The 26,205-nt window shown below is 41.5% G+C and overlaps 1 protein-coding gene across 3 annotated transcripts in view; it reads left to right on the top strand.

The window, feature by feature from the left end:
• The window catches only part of C2H10orf67 (chromosome 2 C10orf67 homolog), a 159,577-nt gene extending 134,422 nt beyond the window's left edge, over positions 1 to 25,155 (top strand). For all 3 annotated transcript variants that reach the window (XM_074946078.1, XM_074946079.1, XM_074946077.1), the window contains 2 exons: positions 107 to 206; positions 24,176 to 25,155. In XM_074946078.1, the coding sequence (XP_074802179.1) occupies positions 107 to 206; positions 24,176 to 24,240 (165 nt within the window). In that variant the 3' untranslated portion in view covers positions 24,241 to 25,155. The remainder of the gene's footprint in view (positions 1 to 106; positions 207 to 24,175) is intronic.
• Positions 25,156 to 26,205: the final 1,050 nt, after the last annotated feature.

Genomic DNA, 26,205 nt, shown 5'->3' with positions numbered 1-26,205 from the left:
TGCTTGAATTTCACACAATAACCTTAAATGTAACTTAACAAGTTTCTAGTTATTTAATCAACCAATAACTTTTAATCAGCCTTAATGAAAAAATGTTCCATACTAGCCCCAGATACCTTCCCAGTCTACTGCAGAGATGGAAGAAACAGATCTTAATATTGTAAAAATTCCAACCGGAACAGAAATGTGCTCTTTGTATGAAGATGGTAAGTATGACATTTTTTAGGAAAAATAATATACTTTGTAATTTTATTTTATGGGAAAACAGACTGATAGGAATCCTGTTCCTTCAATTCCATTCACGCTGCCCTGAGAATGTTTACATAAAAACTAAGTAGAGCTTTATAAGAACTTCAATTAAATTATTATTGTTTGTTATGAAACAGGAAATAATATTGTAGCAGGGTGGTCACCCTGCTCTGGCCCTGAAGGGGTTAAAACATCCCTGGGGACCCAAAAGGAGTTAAAAGCAGCCAAGCTAGGCTGATTGGGGAAGCAGCCACAGGTGTGACCAGCTCAATCAGGGCCCAGCTGGCCCTTATAAGAGGGCTGGGGGCATCTCTCTCCAGCCCTGGAGGGGGAAGGGCTAGCTGCCTGGGAGCAAGGTACCTGAAGTAGAACAGTGCAGGGAAGGGCAAGAGGAGCTGAGGCACTCCAGCCTGGTAAAACCCCAGGCTGCAGGCCTTGTTGAAGGCCTACAGAGGTACTGGGGCTTCAGAAATACAGCCTGGGAATAGGCAAAGGCAGCAGGTCCTAACCCCTTTCCAATGATGAGTGGTCATTACAGACTGCAGTCTGCCCCAGTGAGCAGAGGCTAGATGATGACTGGCAGTAGCCACTGAGGCAAGGTGGGTTTAGAGGGTTGGGGGTTCCCCTGGGAGGGGAGACCCAGCATGTGGGGGTTCTGCCCCAGCAGTACTCTGATGTAAAAGGGGCACCGGGGTCTGGAAGGGACATGGGGGCCTGAGGCAGGTGAGCCACCGGCCTGCAGAGGGTGCTCTGGGCTGGACAAGAGCTAATTCCCAAGACGACCAGCAGGAGGTGTCATACTGGTGAGTATGGACCGTGCTAAAAATATATTTTAAATGCAATGCAGCAGTTTGACAAGAAGCAAAATACAATTAACTACTTCTCTTATAAAAGTTCGGAGCATTATGCATTCAATTTGTCTGGTATGCAGTTTGTCAGCTATTTGTTCAATCAGATCTCATGGGCTCTGATCCAACAAAGCACTTAAGCACATGCTTAACTTTAAGCATGTGAGTGGTTCTTGGACTTCAATGAATTATCCACATGCTTAAAGTTAAGCACATGCTTTAAGCGTTTTGCTGGATCAAGGCTTTAGTATGCATACTTTCCACTAATAGTACTAACATTGAAACTAGCTACCATTCCTGCCTTTTGTAAGTATAGATACATCACTCTGGATGCTTGAGTGCTATTTAAGTATTCTCTGTCTTTGGTTAGATTGACAAGTAGCAAAATCTGTTAAAACTTTTACATTTGGCATTGTTCTGCTGTTTATCCCACTTCCATAACTCTCCTCCAGTTCTTTCTCTTATTCGCACAAGTTCAAGCAAAACCTACATCAGGTTTTGGAAGTGAAGCTTGTCAAGTCAGGAATATAGAAGTAGCATTTCAAAATGGAGTCCTCCATGTCAGTAACGTTGGCAGTTATCTCTGGGAACTTCATTACTTCAGAGGACCTGCAAAATACCCATATGTATTTGCCCATTGTTGTCATAGGTTTCTAATCCTGTCATTAGGACCTTTAATCTACCTTGCTGTTTGACCTTTGCTCCCATGTTATTTACCAAAATGATAGTAGTATTGGCAGCCACTGACAGAGACAGCTATACTAGTGTACTCTGATGGCAGGCCAACCAGAGCCCTGACACTTCCACTCAGACTCTGCTGTTTGTTGAGCCTAGGAACTAAACAATCACATAGCTAACTTCTTTCTTCATGGCTTCTGATCTACATGGGCACAATTTTCAGTGTCGTTATCTAGAAGCCTTTCCACAAAAAGAGAGGGTAAAAGTGCCAGAATCAAAAAAAAAAAAAAAAAAAAAAAAAAAAAAGCCACATTCAAGATTACTTGGATCTGCTACATTTAGAGGTCTCCGATCAGGAGCTGACTCCTTGAATCAGGTCTGTTTTTATTCCTCTTGGGAAAAGTGGATTCACCATCCTGAAGTTTTAAGATCAAAGGTGGTTATCCCAAAAGGAATCAATTCTTTTCTTTCCTGGGTATCTGGCTAGTGAATCTTGCCCATATGCTCAGGGTTCAGCTGATTGCCATATTTGGGGTCGGGAAGGAATTTTCCTCCAGGGCAGATTGGAAGAGGCCCTGGAGGTTTTTCACCTTCCTCTGTAGCATGGGGCACGGCTCACTTGCTGGAGGATTCTCTGCTCCTTGAAATCTTTAAACCACGATTTGAGGACTTCAATAGCTCAGACGTAGGTGAGAGGTTTTTCGCAGGAGTGGGTGAGTGGGTGAGATTCTGTGGCCTGCGTTGTGCAGGAGGTCAGACTAGATGATCATAATGGTCCCTCTGACCTTAATATCTATGAATTCTTATCCCTGGGCAGAAGATGCAAAGAAACAATTATGAACCTGAATAAAACACATTATGCTCCTGCTTTCAAGTCTATTTAAAGTCTAGACAACTATTTTTATTTGAGGGAGCTGGAGTTAAAAAAAATTAGCAGTTGAATATTGTGTTACACTATCTAATTATTGAAGCAACAACAGTCCCTGATAACTCCGTTTGTTCTAATCAGCCCAGATGGGGGTACTGTTGTCTGATGGTCTCAACTGCTGATGGTCTCTTTGTCAGCTGGCTCTTGGTAGCTGAGGCCAGGTTTTAGGTATGTCCTGCAGCAGGCCCTGGCTCCTTTCTTCTCTGTATGGGAAGTGGCTTACCAAGCAGGGTCTCCTGTTCTTGTGAAGAGGAATTCTGTGGACCCATGTAAGGCTCACCTGTCTGTGCTTCTCCCACTCTTTCTGCAGCCAGGCTAGCTGTTTCCCTCCTTCTCCACAAAAACTACTGATTATCTCTCTTGGGGTTGTGGAAGTTTCTGAGCGTGAGACTGTGTTTGGTATGTGCTATGTGCACTAGCTGGTTTTCTGTTAGTCTGTGTTTGTTTTTGTTTGTTGCTGTCCCTTTGTTTTAGGGGTGTTGTGTTCCCACCCTTTTTTCTTTGGATGGGGGGGTTCTCCATGGGGGTCAACTTCAGATGGGTTTAGTGGCTTGACCCCCAAGCATGGGGTTCAGTGTGTACCTGCTGTCTCCTACACTGTAGAGTTTGCTGTGTGTAGGTAAGACTATTGGCTGTGCTAATATAAAATCCAGTGCCACCGGACTCCCTGTTGTTAATATAAAATTTGCAGTGATTTTCCTGACCAACAGCAGTTTGTGAATCATTTCGTACAGGAGGGATTTGGGGTCAAGGAATCTTTTGTTCCAGTGTTTTCCTTATTTATTCCTGCTACTAAAATAGTTTTTTTTTCCAATGCGCCCCTTCCCCCTTCATTCACAATGGGACCCTAGTATCTGATCTCTCTCTCATTGTTTCTGATGTTAGGATTATTCTGTTGGATTGCAAGAACTCAAATGTGAAACATGTTATGTCATTCCAGCCCCAGGCTTAAATAACCTGAACAGCTCTTCAACCTGTTTTTAAAGGTGCATATAGATGGGGTGGATTATACAGTGTTTGCTATCTCTGAAAAGCTAAAATGTTTCTTGTGTGGTGACCCTGGTCAATTGAGGGGTTACTTCTCATGTACAACTGGCTCTGGATTCCCTGGTGAGAATATGGGACCTCAGGATAGTGTTGAGGGGTTGGGACACCAAGGGACCAGCAGGAGACAGCCTGCATCTGCGTGGCCAGACTATTCCCTCTGCCCATGTGGTCTGCCATTGTCCAAGGAGCAGCACTCCCCAGAGAAACCCTCTGTTATGACCCCATCACTTATGCCTGGACAGAAGATAGCCTGGAAGTTGTGGAGCTTCTCCTTACAGAGCAAGCAGTTGCACATTATAGAGATGCGGGTGAAGAACAGATCAATAAAATAGATTTATGCGGGACTATTTCTAAAAGGGCTAGGAATTTGGAGGCCCCTGAGCTTCTGGCTGTGGCTCAGGATGAAGCTGTGTGCCCTAAGAAGAATTGCTTTGCTGTGGGTGGTGGATCCATGACTAGAACTCCCAGTGGGGTGCTGCCTTCCCTTGGCATGGTGAGCCCTCAAGCCCCCATCCTGCATGCTATAGTGATGACAACAGGTCCCAGCCTGGGGCTGTGCTGCCTATCACTGTTGGGAAAATAGATATGCCAGCTTCTTCCACTGAATCTCTCTTCTTGTGTAACATTCTCATTATTCACAAAGCAGTTCAATGTTCTTCTAAGCTGGTAGAGTCTGAGAGAGGTGGAGTGGACAATGATGATCTCTCTCTGACTCCTCACTGATTCCTGATATCCCAGCCTGTCACTAGATAGGAAGGGTGAGTACAGTGTGCAGAAGATTAGTGACTTCTTGTATAGTACTAAAGGGAAGCGGGGAGTTGAGGTCAAGGCCTGTTTTCCTGACTTATAGCACTTTGTTCACTCAGCGACTCTTGTCTTAAGTGATACCTTGGGTGACCATAGGAAACATTTCCATCTCAAAAAGTTGCTGAGTATTTTGAGGAAGCATGCCTCCCATTGGCGCTTTTTTTTTTTCCCTCAAGTACTTCTGCTTTCTGTTGTTTCTCTGCTCCTTGGCGCTCTCCTTCTAGTCTCTGCGGTGCTGCTCAACTTTTGGCTCTGCAAATATTAATGGATGCTGGGATGGTCATAAAAGGGCACAACTCTCTCAGTTTCTCAGACAAAAATGGGCTGATATCCTTTTGCAAGAGACGCGCTCAGACCCCGATAATCAGGAGAACTGAAGGAATGAGAAGGGGAAGCTTTCTTGAGCCATGGCTCCAATGTCATTGCTGGGGTCGCTGTTCTCTTTTACCAGGGTGTGGGGACACAGATCCTCTCTGTGAAGGAGATTGTGCAGGGCCAGCTCCTCAAAGTGGAGACACATGTTGGCACTGTTTTTAATCTTTTTACTGTGACCTTTGGGCTAATAGATGTTTGGAAGTTCTCCAACCCACTGTTAGGCAGTACTTTTGGCTGAAAGCTACTCCCAGCCACATCTCAGGGGCTAGACTGGATTGCGTTTATACCATGAAGGCCAGCGTGAATACGTTTGTTCAGTCCTCCATGTCTCCCACTCACTTGTCTGATCATCATTATGTCTGTCACTGTGTGTCTCCTTCTTCCTGTCTGTTCTTCCCATTGGCACTTGTCAAGATTCCTCCCCCACTCTGACCTCTAGGGTACAGATGTGGGGACCTGCATGAAAACCTCCTAAGCTTACTTTTACCAGCTTAGGTTAAAACTTCCCCAAGGTACAAATTAATTTTATCTTTTGTCCTTGGAATAACCACTGCCACCACCAAATTCTAACTGGGAAACGTAGTTTGGACACGTCTTTCCCCCCAAAATCCTCCCAACCCTTGCACCCCACTTCCTGGGAAAGGTTGGTAAAAAATCCTCACCAATTTGCATAGGTGACCACAGACCCAAACCCTTGGATCTGAGAACAATGAAAAAGCATTCAGTTTTCTTACAAGAAGACTTTTAATAGAAATAGAAGTAAACAGGAGTAAAGGAATCACCCCTGTAAAATCAGGATGGTAGGTACCTTACAGGGTAATTAGATTCAAAACATAGAGAATCCCTCTAGGCAAAACCTTAAGTTACAAAAAAGACACACAGACAGAAATAGTCATTCTATTCAGCACAATTCTTTTCTCAGCCATTTAAAGAAATCATAATCTAACGCATACCTAGCTAGATTACTTACTAAAAGTTCTAAGACTCCATTCCTGGTCTATCCCCAGCAAAAGCAGCATATAGACAGACACACAGACCCTTTGTTTCTCTCCCTCCTCCCAGCTTTTGAAAGTATCTTGTCTCCTCATTGGTCATTTTGGTCAGGTGCCAGCGAGGTTACCTTTAGCTTCTTAACCCTTTACAGGTGAGAGGATTTTTCCTCTGGCCAGGAGGGATTTTAAAGGGGTTTACCCTTCCCTTTACATTTATGACAGCACTTTAATACCAAATTGTTACAGGACTTGAATTTCACCCAGATATTCACTGTGCTTTGGGAGGGCTGGCAGCAGAAGAAGCCCCTTTATGAGTCATTGAGAGAGTGGTGGTGTGTCATGAAAGTCTAGATCAAACTGTTTTGCCAGTGGTATACCCAGGCTACCACATGGTCCTTGCATCAGGCCATGTATGCCCTGGAATGAGATATCTTGGACCTTCATGTGGGGAACCCAGTGCAGACTCACCAAACTCAACTGAGAAGTACTGACTCCTGAGATGCTTGCTGGAAGAGAAGGTGAAGGATGCCCTGGTTCAGGCCCTTTGTATCCAGCTGCATGGCCTTGATACTCCCACAAGGTTTTTTGTGGGGTTGGAGAAAAAGACTGCAGACTGTCAGCACGTCTCTTGTCTCCGGCTGCCAAATGGTTATTTGATGACTGAGCTAGCTGAGATCTGGAAAGCAGCTCTTTCCTTTTGACAGTACTGTGTATTTGTCTGAATCCTGTGATATGCTGGCAATGGCAGAGCTGCACTAGGGCTTATCCTGTCTAACTGGTGATGTGCAGTGGTGCCTAGATGCCATGCTGTCATTACAGGAGCTCTCTGTTGCAGTCCAGCAGCTCTCTACGGGCAATGCCCCCTGTACTGATGGGCTGCCATCTGAATTCTACAAACATTCCATAAACCTGGATGCCCCATCATCTCAGGCATCAGCACTCTTACAACAGGATTATCTGACTATTTGGACTCTCCTCAGACCCTACGCTACCAGCACTCCCACTGATCTTCGAGACACCACCGAATTCCTGAAGAAACTACAATCCATCGGTGATCTTCCTGAAAACACCATCCTGGCCACCATGGATGTAGAAGCTCTTTACACCAATATTCCACATGAGGATGGACTATAAGATGAGACCACGGCACACCTGGTGGCTGAGCTTTGTGACTTTGTCCTCACCCACAACCATTTCAGATTTGGGGACAACTTATACCTTCAAGTCAATGGCACTGCTATGGGTACCTGCATGGCCCCACAGTATGCCAACATTTTTATGGCTGACTTAGAACAACACTTCCTCAGCTCTCATTCCCTAGCCCCCCTCCTCTACTTGCACTACATGGATGACATCATCATCATATGGACCCACAAGAAGGAGGCCCTTGAAGAATTCCACCTGGATTTCAACAATTTCCACCCCACCATCAACCTCAGCCTGGACCAGTCCACACAAGAGAGACACTTTCTGGACACTACAATGCAAATAAGGGATGGTCACATAAACACCACCCTATACCGGAACCCTACTGACCGCTATACTTACCTCCATGCCTTCAGCTTCCATCCAGGACACCTCACATGATCCATTGTCTACAGCCAAGGCCTAAGATACAACCAAATTTGCTCCAATCCCTCAGACTGAGACAAACACCTACAAAATCTTTATCAAGCATTTTTAAAACTACAATACCCACCTGGGGAAGTGAGGAAACAGATTGACAGAGCGAGATGGGTACCCAGAAGTCACCTACTACAGGACAGGCCCAACAAAGAAAATAACAGAACATCAGGGGCAATCACATACAGCCCCCAGCTAAAACCTCTCTAGCACATTATCAACTATCTACAACCTATCCTGGAAAATGATCCCTCACTCTCACAGACCTTGGGAGGCAGGCTAGTCCTCACTTACAGACAGCCCCACAACCTGAAACCAATACTCGCCCATAACTACACACCACACCACAGAAACACTAACTCAGGAACCAATCCCTGTAGCAAACCTCGTTGCCTACTCTGTCCCCATATCTACTCTAGTGACACCATCAGAGGCCCCAACCATATCAGCCACACCATCAGAGGCTCATTCACCTGCATGTCTACTAATGTTATGTATGCCATCATGTGCCAGCAATGCCCCTCTGCCGTGTACATTGGCCAAACCAGACAGTCCCTAGGTAAAAGAATAAATGGACACAAATTGGACATCAGGAACGGTAACATACAAAAGCCAGTAGGAGAACACTTCAATCTTCCTGGACATTCTGTAACCGATTTAAAAGTAGCTATACTTGAACAAAAAAACTTCAGAAATGGACTTCAAAGAGAAACAGCAGAACTAGTAAGTAAGTAACTTAGTAAGTAATCTAGCTAGATATGTGTTAGATTCTGTTTTGTTTAAATGGCTGATAAAATAAGCTGTGCTGAATGGAATGGATATTCTTGTTTGTGTCTTTTTGTAACTTAAGGTTTTGCCTAGAGGGATTCTGTGTTTTGAATCTGATTACCCTGTAAGGTATTTACCATCCTGATTTTACAGAGGTGATCCTTTTACTTTTTTTTCTTCAATTAAAATTCTTCTTTTAAGAACCTGATTGCTTTTTTCATTGTTCTTAAGATCCAAGGGTTTGGGTCTGGGTTCACCTATGCAAATTGGTGAGGATTTTTATCAAGCCTTCCCCAGAAAAGGGGGTGTAGGGTTTGGGAGGATTCTGGGGGGAAAGACGTTTCCAAGCGGGCTCTTTCCCAGTTATATATTTGTTAGACACTTGGTGGTGGCAGCAATAAAGTCCCAAGGGCAAAAGGTAAAATAGTTTGTACCTTGGGGAAGTTTTAACCTAAGCTGGTAAAAATAAGCTTAGGGGGTTTTCATGCAGGTCCCCACATCTGTACCCTAGAGTTCAGAGTGGGGAAGGAACCTTGACAGGTGCCACCGGACTCGTTTTTGTGGATACAGACTAACATGGCTACCCCCGATACTAGAAACATTTCTGACATCTTATTGGTCCTGACTTATTTCTAATGATGTTGGAGTGTATCAAGGAGAAAGAGCCACCCCTTTGCTGCTGTTGGGCAGTGATTACCCTGCTGCACAAAAAAGGAGACGTCTGTGATTTTTCAGAATTGTAAACATATTTTCTTTCTCTGCTTCAGTTATAAGATTTTATCCAGGGACTTAGCCAACCAGCTGAAGGATCGTTTGGGCACTTTGATTCATCCTGATCAAACATTCTGTTTCTAGCTCCTCTATTTTTGATAATTTGTTCTTAATTTGTGGTGTTTTTACTGTTAGTAAACTTTTTAATCTGGATGTGGGGCTTATTTAAATGGATCAGAAGAAGGCCTTTGATAGAGTTAATCATAGCTATCGTTTAGAAGTGTGAGAAGCTTTTGGGATTGGGCCAATGCACTTCATATATTTCTTTATTGTACCATAACGTTTTTAGTTTCTTAAAGATTAATGGGGGTATTAGCTGCTGCTTCCCAGTCCACAGGGGCATACGTTGGGGTGCCCTTTGTCTGGGATGTTATATGCCCTGAGTCTGGAGCCATTCCTGTGCTTGTTAAGAAGCTATTTGACTGGCTTACCTGGGCCAGGAGAGCCAGACACTTTCCCAGGTTGTCTGTCAACCTATGCTGATGAAATCTCAGTTTTTGTCATGACTGAAGGTGAAGTGTGGGCACTTTGTCTGTTTACAACTATGTGAACAAGTATCCTCTGCCCGAATTAACTAGGCTAAGAATAATTAGATCTTATTGGGCCCTTTGCGGTGCCGCACGCCCCTTGGTGCCTCAACAATTACAGTGCGGCACCTCTGGAATTAAGGAGGTAGGGCTATTTTTTGTATCTGAACAATACAAGTTAAGGAACTGTACGGGGACTGAAGAGAGAGTGCAGGGCTGCCTGCAGAGATGGCACTGGCTCCTTTTTGGATGTTCTTTTCAGGGATGGGTTTTGATTGCTAGCAACATGTGGCCTCAGTGTTGTAGCACCAGCTGGTGTGTCTGGATCCTCCTCCGGGCCTCCAGGACCAGACTCAGCACATCAACCAAAAAAAATTTTTTTTGGTTGATTAAAGGGTTACCACTGGTTGCACCCTGCTTTGCTGCTGTTGCCATTAGATGAAGGTGGCTGGGGCTTATTGGCCTGGTCAGGAGGGTGGCGGCTTTTTGCATCCAGTCTGTTCAACTGTTGCTGTACTCTGACTCCCTGCTGGCCTGGAAGACCCTTGCCCTCTCTGTCCTCCATCATGTTGGGGGATGGGCTTTGACCTTCACATTTTCTTGTTGGCACCTGGTTGATTACAAAGTTTAGATTTGCCTCCATTCTATAATGGCCTTTTTAATGCCTGGTGACTTCTCTGCAGTGCCCAGCCTGACCAGGCATTTTTCGCCTGTGGTCTTAAAAGAGACACTGTTTTTCAGCCCATTTTTATTTTCTGAAGGTCTTTCCGCCAGGAGCCTGTTTTCTGCCTTTACTCAGGCTGGACTGACAAGCTGCCCCACCTGATTGTTCCTTGTTTGTCACACTGGAAATCAGCAGCAGCTTTTGCTGCTCCGACCAGAAATCAGTCTGTGTGTTTTTTGGATAAGGTTCTTGCTGAATTCCATGTGGCACTCCTTAAACGGGCTACTCAGCATTTTGCAGGAACTGTCCTTCAAGTGGGGGAACCCTCTGTTCCCCTCACTGGTTTCCTTCTCTTCTGTGGATGAGATTTCTTGTGCACCCAGGCAGTTAGTTGTCCTGGAAGGGTCTGGTAAATGTTTTTGTAGCCATGATCACGAAGCAGCTCTGTGGTATGTGTGGCATTATGCCACCCTCTCTGTTCTCCCTGATACAACCCAGAGGATGGCTCTGTCCCTGGGTGACTTTATGTCCTCAGCTTGGAGGATGCTGTAGAAACCTCCTCATTCTAAGTGCTCTGGTGACTTGCATTGGAGGGTCCTGCACAGCATCATAGCAACCAAACATTTTGTGACTGTATCAGATCTGTGCAGTGCACTTTCTGTTTAGCCTCAGAAATGGTGTTTCATTTTTTCCTTCATTGCCCCCATTTGATTCCTCTCGTTTTTCTTTTTCAGCAGCTTTTCAACGGTCTGGGAATGGTTTTCTTTTCTTTGTTCTGGGAGCGAGATACAGTGCTCACATTCAGCAGGTTTCATTCCTGGCTAACTTTTTTCTAGGTCAGGCAAAAATTGGCCATTCTAAAATCTCTCTAGAACTGAATAGCCAGGGTAGAAGACGGTGATGTGCTAGGGCTGTTCCACACGCGGATTGTGGCCCAGCTGCAGATCAGTTACACCTTTTATAAATTACTTGTAACCTGGATAACTTTTGGTTGATTTGGTGTGTTAACAATATTAGAGTGAACTTAGTGGTGATGATGATGCTTTAGTGATTCATGGTTAAAGTGGTTTCATTTTATTTCACTCATATCTTTGTGTAAATATGGTAATTTTATAACATTTTTAGTAGTTTTTAATGTGTTTGGTGAATAAAGTTTTTCATGTCACCCCTCCCCCTCTGTATAAGGACTTTTGATCCCTTCTCTCTTAGTATCAGGTGTAACAATCAGATGGCAACACGAGGAACCATAAATTATGTCTACTCATTGGAATGGGTATGCTTTGAATTTGGCATAACAGGATGCTATTGAAAATAATACTATTCTAAGATACTCTTGTAACTGTTTTTAAAATTAATTTAGCAGGGTTTTTTTTGTAATTACCCAAATAAGTTCAGGACATTAAATATGTAGTGTTAAGTACATCACCAGGTATCAATGCCCTCTGTCCAACAAGATGGACTCTCCAAGAAGCAGTATTGGTTACAATTTCTAAGAACTACCTTACCTTGTACAACTTGAGAAGTTGTGAAGGATGCAACAAAAGATCCTGAAATAAGAGTCTGAATTGGTGGCACAGTAGCTCGAACAGAGCAGTTTAACTTCCTTTTTGATATTGAACTATGACAAAAAGTCCTAAACATGGTAGACAATCTGCCCAAAACTCTGCAAGGGTTGAACTTTTCAGCAACAGAAGGACAGTCTTATATGAAAATGACTGACTAATTCACTTCAGTCCATCAGATCAGAAGAAAGTGATAATTTATTCTGGGAGCAAATCCCCCAGAAAAGTTTTAATTTGGAGAAAGTCCAGAATGCCTGAGCTTTCAAGGAAGAGAAAAATTACCAAGAAAATGTAAATAGAGACAAGTGAACCTAGCTACCCAAATTCAGTAAAGGAATTTTATTAGTACTTCTGCTTTGAAGTAATTGATTTTTTTACATTGTCTAGAATTCAATCAAAACTCAAACAGGCTACAAAATCTTGAAGCTCTCACAACCTAGACAAATATGACAGAAATGTGAGATCAAGACATGCTTCAGGGATATGGTTCTGAAATCAGCCAGGATTGACTAGATTATTCAGCTTCATCTGTTTCAAATAAGCTTTCATCTTCCAGAGGGATTGTTGAAGTCAGTTCAGAAATATCTGTTCACCCAGCCAAGCCAAACATTAGCTGTTTTCAGAAGTGGTGAAGTTGATAAAAATTATTGTGGTGGTACCAGCTACTAATGTTGTAAGTAAGAATAGTTTCAGTGCTCTACTTAGTATTAAAACATGGCTTTGATCCACAGTGTAAAACTCATAGCTCAACTGGTGTATGATTTTACCTGTATACAAGGAGAAAACTACTGACTTATAGCTTTCAATAACTGCAGAAGAATTAATTTCAAAAAGCCCAGGGTAAAGATCATTGTCTGGAACTTTTTCAGTTATGCAAGGCATTCTTTTTACTTATGTTTAAAAAAAGTAATGCTTTATTGAGTAATTTTATATCATGATTAAATTTGTCTCCTTTTGATAATGTGAGACAATTGAGCTCCTGTTCAAGATTCAGTCTTTCCTTTATTTGTTAATGCAGTACCTGATTTTTTTTGGTGGGGTAGAGTGGGGGGAGGACTAAAGTATCCACAAGTCCCCAGTTGTCTCTGCCCATGCAAAGTAGACATCCACCTAAGCATACAGTAGTATTTGCAACATAATTAAGTACTGCCTTGCATTACTTGCATATGAAAGTAATTTTGATTTTAAAATCAAAGCTTTGTAATGCTTTGCTTTCATAGCTTAATAGATTAAGTCCAGAAGGGACAATTATCATCTAGTCTGACTTCCTGCATAACACAATCAGATTATTGATAAATATGGGTGTTAACCCTGGTGCTCTAGACCAGTGGTTCTCAATCTTTCCAGACTACTGTACTCCTTTCAGGAGTCTGATTTGTCTTGTGTACCCCCAAGTTTCACCTCACTTAAACTACTTGCTTACAAAATCAGACATAAAAAGACAAGTGTCCCAGCACACTATTACTGAATAATTGCTTCCTTTCTAATTTTTCCCATGTAATCAATTGGAATATAAATATTCTACTTACATTTCAGTGTGTAGTATATAGAGCAGTATAAACAAGTCATTGTCTGGATGAAATTTTAATTTTTACTGACTTCACTAGTGCTTTTAATGTAGCCTGTTAACTAGGCAATATCTAGAAGAGTTGATGTACCCCTTGGAAGACCTCTGTGTACCCAGCAGAGGTACACGTACTCCTGGTTGAGAACCACTGCTCTAGACAAATTCCTGCTCAGGTAGCCGCCTGCCTACCTAAATTGCCCCCCCCCCTTTTTTTTTTCCAATTAGATACAGTATTTGCACTTCTGTCCACTATTTTGTTCTGTTGCTATGCACTGTGTGACAAAGTCAGGCCAGATGGCTGCAAGAGGGTCTGGGAAAACAGGTATGTTGGCCCTAGAATGCTAAAGGCCCTTTTTCCTACAAGCTGGCAATGGGTTACTTCAGGTCAATTAGGAACACCTGAGTCCAATTAAGGGCTGCCTGAAACCTGTTAAAATCTCTCTCTTGGTGAGAGAGATGGGAGGGAAGGCAAACTGCTGCAAGGCTGGAGGCAGCAGAGAGAGAGGTTTCAGAGTAGCAGCCGTGTTAGTCTGTATTCGCAAAAAGAAAAGGAGTACTTGTGGCACCTTAGAGACTAACAAATTTATTTGAGCATAAGCTTTCGTGAGCTACAGCTCACTTCACCGACGAAGTGAGCTGTAGCTCACGAAAGCTTATGCTCAGATAAATTTGTTAGTCTCTAAGGTGCCACAAGTACTCCTTTTCTTTTTCCAGCATGAGAGACTGCGATCCTCCCCATAGGGGAGACACCCAAAACCCAGTGCCTGTGTAGGGGAGGAACTGACACCCCAGGGGCCAGCGAGAAGACAACACTTGCCCCAGGGAAAGGGATTCCCCTTTTGTTTTGATGCTTTATAGACTTGTTCACCTTTGTTTGGCAGAGGAGCACTCCTCGGGCCTGCCCTGAGGCCTACCAGAAAGGCTCTGAGAAACAAACCCCAAAGAGAGAAGACAGATGCTCCAGAGTGGGGGCTGATTTACCCCAGGCCCTGTCCCTGCCAGAGGAGGGAGCACTAAGCCCGGCAAGGCAGAAGGGGTGCCTTGCCACAACTGCTATAGCTGTTAAGTTCCACTGCACTCTGGAGGTAGCTGTATTTAAATTTGGGGTGAGGTTATCCATTTGTGTATACTTTAGTCTGCTGAAAGGCACCATATAACACCATGTATAGCAAATGAGAAATTAAGCAATCCAGTAGGTGGAGAATTTCAGAACAATTAAATCATGTTTCAGCTGCAAAGCATCAGGCATAAGACATTAACTTTAAATGTCCTGAAGGCCAGCTATCAACTAGAAATATCCTGTCTGACATTTCATGTTACTGTTATGAAAATGAATTGCTTCATCAAAATAAAAGAAGGTGTTAAACCCAGGCATCTTTGAGAAACTCCAACTATGTCCAAAGCTTAGGGCTTGTCCACACAGACTAAACGGGTGACAAGCTGGGGTGTAAATCTACAGCACACTAAGTCACATGTGAACCCTGCTACTGTGTACTAAAAGTTTTGGAGTGTGCTATGGAACTTTTAGTGCATGGTAGCACAGTCCACATGGTGACTCGGTGCAGGCCAATCTAGTACACAGTAGTTTTACACTCTACCTTGCCACACACTAAGAAGTCTCTGTGTGGACAAGCCCTTAACTGTCCTTTTATCATAGATAATTGGATACTTTCCAATAGCACGCACAAACTTGTTATGCATTATAGTATGAAATATCTTTCTTTTTCTTTCCAATTATACTTTCAGAACAATATGCAGAACGTTCTAAAGGGGATGGTTCACTAAAACAACTGATTTTCAGTGAGTAAGGAACTTCAAGAAGAAAGAGAATCATTCTTATAAAATTACATATTCACTCCTGTTTGTTCCCTAACTCACCCTATTCTATCTGTGAAAGTGTGTTTGGGGGTCTGATCCTGCATTGAAGTCCCAAAGCCAAAGCTTCGATTGACCCCAATGGTGCACAATCCAGCCCTTGTTCTCTATCCCTTTCCACCTCTTTCCAAACCATATTTAACTCTAGCCTTTCAGCACCATGGACACTCTGCACTGTTCACACATTCTTTCAGCAAAGTACACTTTCCTAGTCAGAAATTTACTTTGTTTTGTAACCACATATTTTCTAAAGCCAATTCTGAACAGAAATTATGGTCAGTCAATATTATTCATAGTTAGTGGTGGCCTTTTGTTAATCTTCCAGGGAGCTGTGGTTTGTTTAGTTCAGAAGACTTAGATCTCTTGGTACCATTTATCTTATTTATTTAGAATAAATCTTTTTTTCTTTTTGCAAAAATCAAACAAATCACAAAAAATAAGTATCTTCTAATACATTTGACTTAAGTGTAAGGATCAGAGGGAGCATTGCATTCAGGTAAGACTGATGATTATTAACAATTTTAGCCCTTTTTCAGTGTGAAGATTATCTGTAAATACTTATTTTAAGCATGTGTAAATTATTTAGAATTTCTCAGATATTTTGTGCAAATATATATCAACCTATAGCTTGTTTACTATTACTATGACTATTTGAATTGTACAACTTGACACCTAATTCACATGGTGGTGTTTCTGTTTCCTGACTAGATTAGTGGAATTAGTAGTAAAATCATAGAGATTTCAAGATGACTGTGCTAACTCTTCCAGCATGAACCTTATGTGAGCCTATATTCACATGAATATTTCTGAAATTTTCACTTTCTGCAAATACTCTTTCAGATAAATCACTGAGAAGAATGTTTGTAGAAAGTAAATTAACGAGGTTGTTCAAACAAATCTTAGCAAAAAAAATATTTGTAATATTTATCTAACTGTACATTTGGGACTGCCCATATCTAAAGGCCCTTTCATGTACATTGGGCATGATTGTTTTGTTTTAACTTCAGTCTCTTTCCTTTTATAACTGAACACATTGGGAGCATACAGGAAATATAACACAGAGAAAGAGGGTAAAGGTTTCAATGTTTAACAAAGATTATATTTTATAAATGTTATAATTTTTAAAAATGAAGACAATATGTCATAAACGAACATCCTAAATCCCCAAGCGTCTGTACTCAAATGGGGGCCCTGTTCTGCAATCTTACTCTCACTGAGTTCTATTTACTTATGCAAATAGTTCCATTTTTAGTACTGCTCAGCATGACCAAGGTCCATAGGGCCTGATTCAAAGATTTAAATAAAAATAAGTCTCCATAGACTTCAGTGAGTTTTAATCGGGGCCCATAAAGAATAAATTAGGGTTTATCTATACTACAGAGCCTCTGCCGGTATATCTGTGCCAGCAAAGCCTCCTAGTGGAGATGCAGCATAAGTTGGCAAAAAGAGTTGTCCCAGAATAGCTAAACCACCTCTCTGAAAAGCGTTAGCTATACCAGCAAAAGCACTCTTTTGTTGGTTTAGTTGCATCCACAAGGGGTTGGCCATCATAGTTATGTCAGCAAAGGGGGTGTGACCTTTTTTTTTTTTTCACACTCCTAGCCAACGTACCTATGCCGCCAAAACTTTGCAGTGTAAACCAAACCTCAGTTCTCATCTTTGAGGAATGAGGATGATCCATCAAGATAATTGTGACATTATTGTGACCTCTTCCACTGCACTGTAGTTGGTTTCATAACTAGCGCTTCAGTTAGATCAGTATCTTGACTTTTCTGAAACACTGATGTTTGATGGAAGATTTTAATCTAAAGGTAAGATGTTGATGATTTATTCTGAACAATAATATGCTTTCAGCCAAAAGAAACCGATGCATTGGGGGAAAAAAAAGTGTTTCAAAACTGGTAAATAGACCGTAAGATACAGAAATTATGTATAAAGGGAATTGATAAATAAGCCTGTGGTATAAGAAGTAGTTAGTATAGTCAAAGGATGAATGTGTACCTTCCAATGTTTTTTAAATTGGTATAAACAGGTGTAATATATTTTATAATGAAAAATTTGCAACAATTTTTATTCTGTTTCTATGTAACAGTGATAAATTTGGGTAGCTAAGAACATCTAAGCCTTCTATTGTATGACACGCACTGCAGTTGATTTTATGTACTCTAGAAGACTTTTCTCACAGTCCAGTATGTGGGTACTATTGACTTTGTAATCTCTAGACACATTCTTAATGAGTAGAAAAGACACGAATCTCGGAGATAAAAATGCAAAGTAACAGTGACTCTTTACGTGGGTTGTCAGTAAGAGAAAGCTCAAACATAAATATCTGATGCACAGAGGTAACACAAATTATTCTGATAGATTACATTGTTTGTTTGTTTCAAATTACTCTGTCAATCCAGGAAGAGGAGGTTAAGAGGTCAGTCTAAAAGTGCTTGAAAGGACACTGTCAAAGAATTTTTTCATAAATTCAAAATCCATATTTCACTAATTTATAATGCCTTAGATGCACAAACCAAATAAAGTTTCTTATCTAATTAAGAGACTTCTACTATAGTCAGTGGGAAAACTCCCATTAATGTTAATAGAAGCAGGATCAAACCCTTATGTGCTGAATTAAAACCAGATATACTGGTTTGCTGTTGAAGGTCTCCAGTAAATGTTGCATTCCTGGAACTGATTTTGGGTTTTTTTAAAAAAAGTGTATCTTTGTTTTTTGTTTTGGGTTTGGTTTTGTTTTCCCTAGGGGGGGGAAAAAACATAGAAAATTACATGGACTTTGAAAACAGACTCCAACCCTGGCACTCTTTCCTTACACCTATCTTTATTATGCTTGTTAATGTCGCTTTTAATATTGTAATAATTGCCAAAAACTGTAGGTAGTTTTAGTGCATTTTTTTATAGGAAACTTTAAAAATACTGGATTAAAACTCCCATTGGCCTCAGCAGATGCATGACTGTGGTGTGAGTACCAACATTCCTCCCATATACAGAAAGGATCAGATCGTAAGAGCTTCTTTAGCATGTTGAGAAATTTTTTTTGAGTGCTCTGAACTCCCATTGCAATTGATGGGCTTGATCCTTCACCTACTGCAATGATTGGCAGCTCTCCTATTGACTTAAACAAGTGTTGGATTCGACCCATTGCCAGTTGAAGATGCTGAACACCTTCAACAGTTGGCTCTTACTGATTTATAAACACATTCTTGAGCAGTTCACGTAGAGAGATACCCTTTGTTTCCTGATTTTGTCCTCCCTTCTCTCCCACCCCCCCCCCGCCCCACCCCCCGTTGGTTCTTCTGGCAGTTTTCAGTGCACCATGATAAACTTTGGAGTTGTGCAGTGACGTTCCAAATGTGCAGAGAGTGAACTCTGTCTGTGCTGACTCCATTCATAAACATAAATCAGGCTGCCCACCCCTCAGAATTTAGTCAAGGCCAGAGATAGCAATATATTGCCCTACAGTTAGATAGCTCCATGTTCTCATGGACTACAGCTCATAGGTTAGCATATTCTTTGGTGTATTAACTGTATCCCAGCTTCAGAGCCACTGACGCACCTAGTGAGTGCCACATGTGTATTCCTTATATAACTCAACAATTTCATCCATAGATATCATACTACCTTTAAAAAGAAAGTAAATAGCAATACCCCTATTCCCTAGATAAGGAAACTAATGTGCAGAGAGGTTTAGTGATTTGCCCATGGTCACAGGAAGTCAGTGGCAGAGCCAGATTCTCCATCTTTTGATTATCAATGGCACTGTATTGCCTCCCTTTACCAAGATGCATTGCATGTTGGTCTTGATATTCAACACACTCTCACTGGAAATGTAGTCTCCATAAAACAAATTATGTTTTCAATATAGAATGATTCACTGGGAACTATTGAATAAAAAAGATTACAAGAACATTTGCAGCTAATGTCTTGATATCATCCGTATCACACTGCAACTGGACAAAGTAGTACAGACGCTACAGCACTGGGAAACCTAGATAGATGTACATTTCTGAAAAATAAAACCTGTACAGACAACATTTAAAATAAATCTATAGGATGTAGCTTAAATAAAATAAACTTAATTTCCTTTCCATAGAGTTGAGTAGGGACCTTTTTTTTTCATATCATCCAGTACTATAGGTAGGATACTTGACTTAATTAAAAGAACTAAACAAAATATGTGACAAAGGAACAATATGACTATGGAATCTAGAGTGTCTGAGAGGAAACATTATTGTGGTTCGAAAAGGTGCCAGAAGCTGCTTTGCATTACCCTACCAGTGGCATTAGGTCCTGTTTCTGACTAAGGACTATTTGTCCCAGAAGGAAAACAGTCTTCCTTTTCAGACAGGCTCTGAGTTTAACTTGGACATAGCAAGAGCAGAAGGGAGCTTTTAATTGATTGGTAGTGGTTTTAAAACAGGCTCAGTCATGGGTACCGCGCCCCATAGGTTTGAATATTAAAGATATACAAGTTATAACAAAAGTTTATCATCTACAGATCACCAATCTAATGTAATGAACTTGCATATATCTTGAAGCGGGCACTCTATTTGGTTACACATCTACAGCCAAAGGAATTCCTAATAGCACTCCAGTAGAATAACAGCAGGGATCGCTTTGGCCCCTTGTGCTCAAAATGTCCAATTCCTGTCTGAGAGTTGTGTTGCTACCTGTACGGTGCACAGAAGAGCACCAAGTTTGTCTTTTGTAAGTGTTTATAAGTCTTGACCAGGCTAGGTGCTGAACATCCTCCGTTCCCATTGTCTTTAGTTAGCATTGAAGGCACTCCACACTCCAGATCAGCCCCTAGGCCCAAGTACAGAAATAATTAATTGTCACAACCATAAGAGACTCAGCTTGAAGACTGTGGACCAAGTTCTCTGTTGCATCCAAATAGTGCTGGACGCAGCAGTGAGATGGGGCTATCAAGAAGTCAGTTATAGCTCCCCAAGTCCCTGTTCATACCCCCTAGGCACAGGATAGAGCAGCCTGAGGGATGCTGTAAACGCCATCAGCTGGTGGGTGTGGTGGGGTCTTGTAGTGACCAGCTGGCTATTGCCAAAGCGCATCGCACTCCGGCCACTCCCCCTGCCCTGCTCCAACACATCCCGGGCTTCAGGAAAGGAGTTGTAGTAGCAGATTTTGCTGACTTGTCTCCTATTGGAGACTCTTCCCCAAGGGTACCTCAAAAGGGAGCTTGAGGGAGGTTTCTTTCTCTTTGCACCCTATGGATGAAATCCTGGCCCTATTGAAGTCAGTGGGAGATCACCATACCAGATATCGGGGGGAGGGGGTGTGTGTGTATGTGTGTGTGTGGTTAAAAAAAAAATAGCCATTGCTGTTTGGAAATATTTTAAAATATTCTGTGTATCAGGACACACAAAAGCAGGGAAACAATAGGTTTGCCATAAATGATTGTTTGATGTTCTATTTTATGATGTAATGTGTTTCTGCTGTAATAATGCAAATATACATTAGACACTTAGCTTAATTTGTAAATATTCTAATAAAATTACTGCAAAATGTGAGTAGGACATGACATATTCTTGACAGCATTGAGGCTGAAAGATTTATGGAACTGTGGCGGCTGATTTTACTCATGAAAAGGACAAGGTTGGAAAGTTGGCTTGTTTATTCACTAAATAGTCTCCTGTGCCTCTTCCAATATAAACCATGGGAATGTGGAACTCAGACCAATATTGACAGTATCTCATTGAAACATTATAGTGATAACTTTATCAGTGGTATGTGACACAAGATGGCACCAGACCATAACGTCCTGTCTTCATATAGGTCTACAAACATTTTAGATAAACTGTTTGCTTACTTTTAAAGATCTCTGAAATGCTGTTAGTAAAACAAATACATGTGCTGAATTTAACATCTATACTTTTCAAATTGTTTTAATTCATGGGGTGCCAAGAACAAGAAAAAATTACAAAATCACATTTAATGTTAGTGACTCTTTAAATAGAATTTTTCATTCAAACTTTGTCATTAAAATAGAAAGACCTTTTGGTTGTGACCATACAAGCATAATAAATTGTGTATGTTTGTGATACTGAATGAATCTTGCCCATATGCTGCACTGCAAGGCTACATGAATGAAGCATTTACCAAATCAGGCCCACCACATTAAACAGAAAAACAATCTTTATTCATGGTAACTTATCAGTTTCAATTAATCAACCTTCACAATAGAAATTCTGATGTGTTCAAGCAACTTGAAAGCAATAGGTCATCTCCAGGGCAGCCATGTTGTGTCTTTGTGCCTCTGGCTTCACACAAAGCAACATCTCCAATAAATGTACATATACAAATTCATATGTGTGCATATATACATATAAGCACCTAGCCACGCCAAGGCCTATAACCTACAAGTCTGCATGTATGTACAGTACTGTTTACCTTTTTGTCCTACAAAATGTAATTGTTTTCTAGTATTTTTAAGCTCTGTAAGTTTAAACAAAGGAAAAGAAATTTCCATTGGATGACCATCCTTTCAGTTTCTCTGCTGCTATGTGAATGGCATTGTGAAAACCTTTCCAATGGTATTGAAAAGGGGTAACCATTGGTTTGATTTGGTTACACGGTTTCGTAAAGAGCTCCCTCCCACTGCCTTAGGGTCTGTGAAAGGTCTGTGACCTGTTTAGAACTGCCAAGTGAAATGTCATGTCGCCCCTCCCAAATGGGAGTATCTGCATTCATTTGATCAGTATAAAAAATGATTGGGGATGGCGAGATCAGTGCTTTTGAATTGCAATTTATACCAGTTTACAAAAATGCACATTGTTGGAAAAGAAAACATGGAAGTGTTTCTTTCTAAATTGCATTACCTGTGAAATGTCATTAGTCTTTTTAGGATATTTACATCCTATTTTTTACTATCTAAAAGAGACTTAAAATGAAGAAATTCTGTATTGGATTGTGATATTAATGAATATTGTCCTAGTTATTGTCTTGTGTTCAGGTTTGGTATCAAATATTTGGGGGACGATCTTTCCTGATTCTTTTTCAAATTCTGTTTATAGTTTTGGAGCCACTGTCACAACTACCGTTTGAGGCTATTGGGTGATGCATAAATTTTCCTCACTTTAGTGCAATGACACAACGATAGTATTTTCCAGAGAGTTTATGTAAAGTTCAACATAAGAACATTCTTCCTTTTCGTGTTAGGTGTGTTGCCCTTTGATTGCTTGTCCATAGATGTATTCATTACGTACTTAATTTGTTTCCATTTAACTAGCTACTTCCCCCGGCGCACACCCACAGTCTACCTCCCAAAAGTAACACAAGATGGAATGTACATATTTTAAATGTATAATGTTGAATGTATGGTCCGTAGCTTTCTGTTTACACTGAAGTTCTATCTAGTAGATCTCCAGCGCACAAAGGGAAGGTATAAAGTCTCTGTGCGGCACTGGTGGTTCCCGGAAAAGGCGTACACCCTTTCTTCTCTCTGGAAAAATCGACATCTGAATCTTCTGTGTACCTAGCGTCTTCTAGTGATGCCAAGGCTGAGCGGCTGGGGTTATTCGGGAGTGTTGTGTTGGCGGTTGTGCAGAAAGCGCGGAAAGCAGGTCCTTCTGTGTTAGCCAGTGGCTTTCAGGAGGACGTTAGTCTGGCAGAAATCACTCTCTTCCCCAAAGAGTTGGAAATGTGCTGCTCTCATCAGATGAAAAGGGACGTTTGATACCTTTTGGGTTTCCTAGACAGGGTTCTGTGGGTGCCCGTTGAGTTCCTTCAACTTTCAGAAAACAAAGCGTTCGTAATGGGATAAATGGCAGCATTTCTTTAATTCATAATAAGCTCTTACTTGGTGAGATGGCATAGGCGTTTCTTTTCCTTTACACGTGATCAACAGTGTTGACTTTCAAATAGCAATTTTGCACAGAAATTGTATTCAGCACATTTGCATGTAGGTTAGCATCTGAACTGAGAGTGCCCGCTCTTTAGTCGGTAGTGCTGAGTGGGAGACCCAGATATACGGTATTCTGTACCCCCCCGCACCCCCCCCCCCCACTCTGGATCGCTCCGAATGTAAATCTGCCTCCGACATCAACGCCTGGACCCAGAAAATCACCGCTCGGCGTGATGGCTAAGCACGTCTCCTTCTAGACCCACAATTCAGAAGTGGAGCAATGTCTACATAATAACACCCCCCCCCCAGTGCTGACCCCCAACCAACACTAGCTGCTCTTTAAAAATAGAAAATCATGATGTACTCATTAGAAATGGGAGGAGTAGAGCAAATCAGCATTAAATGTAGAATAAAAGGAACCTAAATCCGAAAAACAATAGGAAGAGCAAAAGTGGTTTTGTTTGACAAGTTCACCTGCTCTCTGTAGGCTATTGTAGAAAGGCTGGCAGATTGCTAAGGGCTCAAGGCTACTGCTACGTGGTAAACCAAAGAGAGACTTGGGTCATAAAGATGACCCAAACTAGTTAAAACGAGCGGAGAAAACGAATGGCAAAGTTAAAGCTGAGCTTCAGGTGCGTAGCGAATAGGGGCACTGGTGGCTGTACTGCACATTTAGCTGCGTTGCTGTGTGAGAGGGTCCAAGTGTCCAGCGTAACGTGGGGGCGGAGCAGGCTGTACGGGTGTGCAGGCAGAAGGCTCGGTTATGCTGTCACTTTCACTGTCTTTCAGGCTACATGCTTTCCATTGCTGTTCACAGGAAACCCCAAACTCCCGGTGTCACCTAGTGTGTATCAGGGGAACGCACAGAACAAACTCTCAAACACATTCATTCTGTTTAGGAAGTGATCTGAAATAATGCAACAAGTCGAGCAAGCTTGAGCCTCAGCATGGGTAACTTTGTTCTGACATGTTTCCTGCATGATTTGTGCCCTGATGGTTCGTGTCTTCTATATCTTTTCTCTTTTAGTTTCTGGGGATGAAGAATTTGTTGGGGGTCCTCCTTTTCCTTCACCTCCGTCCACGTTAACTTGACAGTAGGAGCGGTGCCTTCTGTGGTAGAGAAAGAGAGCAGGATCGCGAGGAAATAAATGCCCAGATGTCTTCCTGTGGTCCCGGAAATGTTTCTGTGTGTTGCCTCGTTAGGAAGCTGTGAATACTTTGATTCTCTAAAGTAACGTAGTGTATATTTGAAGTTAATGACAGGAATTTAAAGACGCAACTCTCCCACCTGCACGCTTTCCTTTCTTGAAGTTCGGGGTGGTTATCAGAATGGGGATATGAACGTGTATCCGATGAAATTTCCATCTTGGTTCCATATTGGTTCCATGCATGGCCTGATTCGTAGTTCTACTTTTTCTTTAAGAGCAAAGTTTGGAGTAAAGAGTGAACTTCAATCAAATATACCACCAGCCTTGTCTAGAAACCCTTAAATTACACCGCGTGAATGTTAAGTACCTTGCTTTAACTGATAGTTTGATTTAGAGCTTGTCCTTACGCTGAGCAAGCATGAACGGTTGGAAGTACAAGGCTTTGATTGCTAGCTTTTGAACCATAAACGGAGCCCGATCTTGAAGCCTGTAATGACGTCAGTAGCTCCACTGACTTTAATAAAACTTACAGAGAGAAGAAAGACTGCATGATTTGGCCCTTCGATTCTGCCTAGACCAGTAGCAGGAGTGAGTTTAGTGGCATTGATGTTTTATGGGCTATTGAGTCATATATTTTTTTTTCTTATTCATTGACATCTCTATTTTCAACGCTATCCAAAAGAGACTTAAATTATACAAATTTAAACATTTCCATAGTTACCATGAACTGGTAGTTTGGGAAATTACAAGTTATCAGCCAATAGTTCAAGCATATTTGTGTGTGTATCATAGATGTGTGTTTAAGGTGTTTGTATAAATATCTAATATTGTGTTGTAAAATACTGACCAATAAATGTAAAAGCGCTAATTTCCTAAAGCGTTGCTTGATCGATTGTGAAAAGCTTTTCGTCATACGTTTCTTTTGACGACTCCCAAAGCAAACTAAGAAATGCTTGCTAGTGTCATTAATAATTGACTGCGTTCAGTACACAATTTTCATTTCCGTGTATCTGTTTTGCAGTTTGATTCAACTTCTCCTACAGGAACAACGTTACGATGTTCACCATTTATGCTGGGCAAAACTTTGATAATACTTCGCAAAACTAGTTATTCATTAGGTCCCAGGAAATATGTTCCTTTTCGGTGTCCTGTAGAGCTTGAAATGTTTAACCCTGGGTGGATAATTGAGTAGATGAGTAAAAGACTTAAAAGGTTTAATTGGGAAACGCAGCCTTATTTCCATCCCACGTCCATATAGTGGCACACTGCAGTCCACCATTATTCGAGCTTCATCTACTATACACTATATACCACCGTCTCCAAAGGATTGTTGCCCTAGAAACGTGTTTTAAATCTTCTGCTATATATCAACACCTTGTTTTAGCAGTCCTTGGCTGAATTACAGTTACACAGTTTGGCGCTTCTTTCAAATTTCCTCCCATCACATTGGCCAAAGAAAGGAATTTTTCTCCTTTAGAAATGAATTGGCTTAATTAGTAAGTAGATTAATGGCAATTGCTGGTGAGTTGGTTTCCAGCAGAGTTTCACCAGAGAGGGTTAATCGGAGTCAGGTCTGGAATCTTTCCCAGAACTGGCTGCCAGCCATTTCCGTCAACCAATCAACCCCATAAACAAATGCCCTACCAAGTGAAATCGGGTTTATATTCTTACTGTCATCCTGCTGGAGTAATTTCCTCAAACAGCGGCAACTTCGCAGCGTGGTTGAAACTGATAGCTCTGAATTTGGGTTTAATACCCAGATATTAAGAATACTTTAAATGTTCCATGTGATGCAAGAATGTACTTGTTGGTCAAATCAGAATTCAGGACATATGAAAACTGGCTCCAACAATAAAGGATCCTTATCAGTAACAATATGTTTTAAACTGATCATAATGTGAGGCAATAG

This window comes from Natator depressus, chromosome 2, assembly GCF_965152275.1.
Source record: "Natator depressus isolate rNatDep1 chromosome 2, rNatDep2.hap1, whole genome shotgun sequence".
In the NCBI taxonomy this organism is placed as follows: Eukaryota; Metazoa; Chordata; order Testudines; family Cheloniidae; genus Natator; species Natator depressus.
Note: the sequence above shows the minus strand (reverse complement) of the source record. Positions and strands in the feature narration are given on the sequence as shown.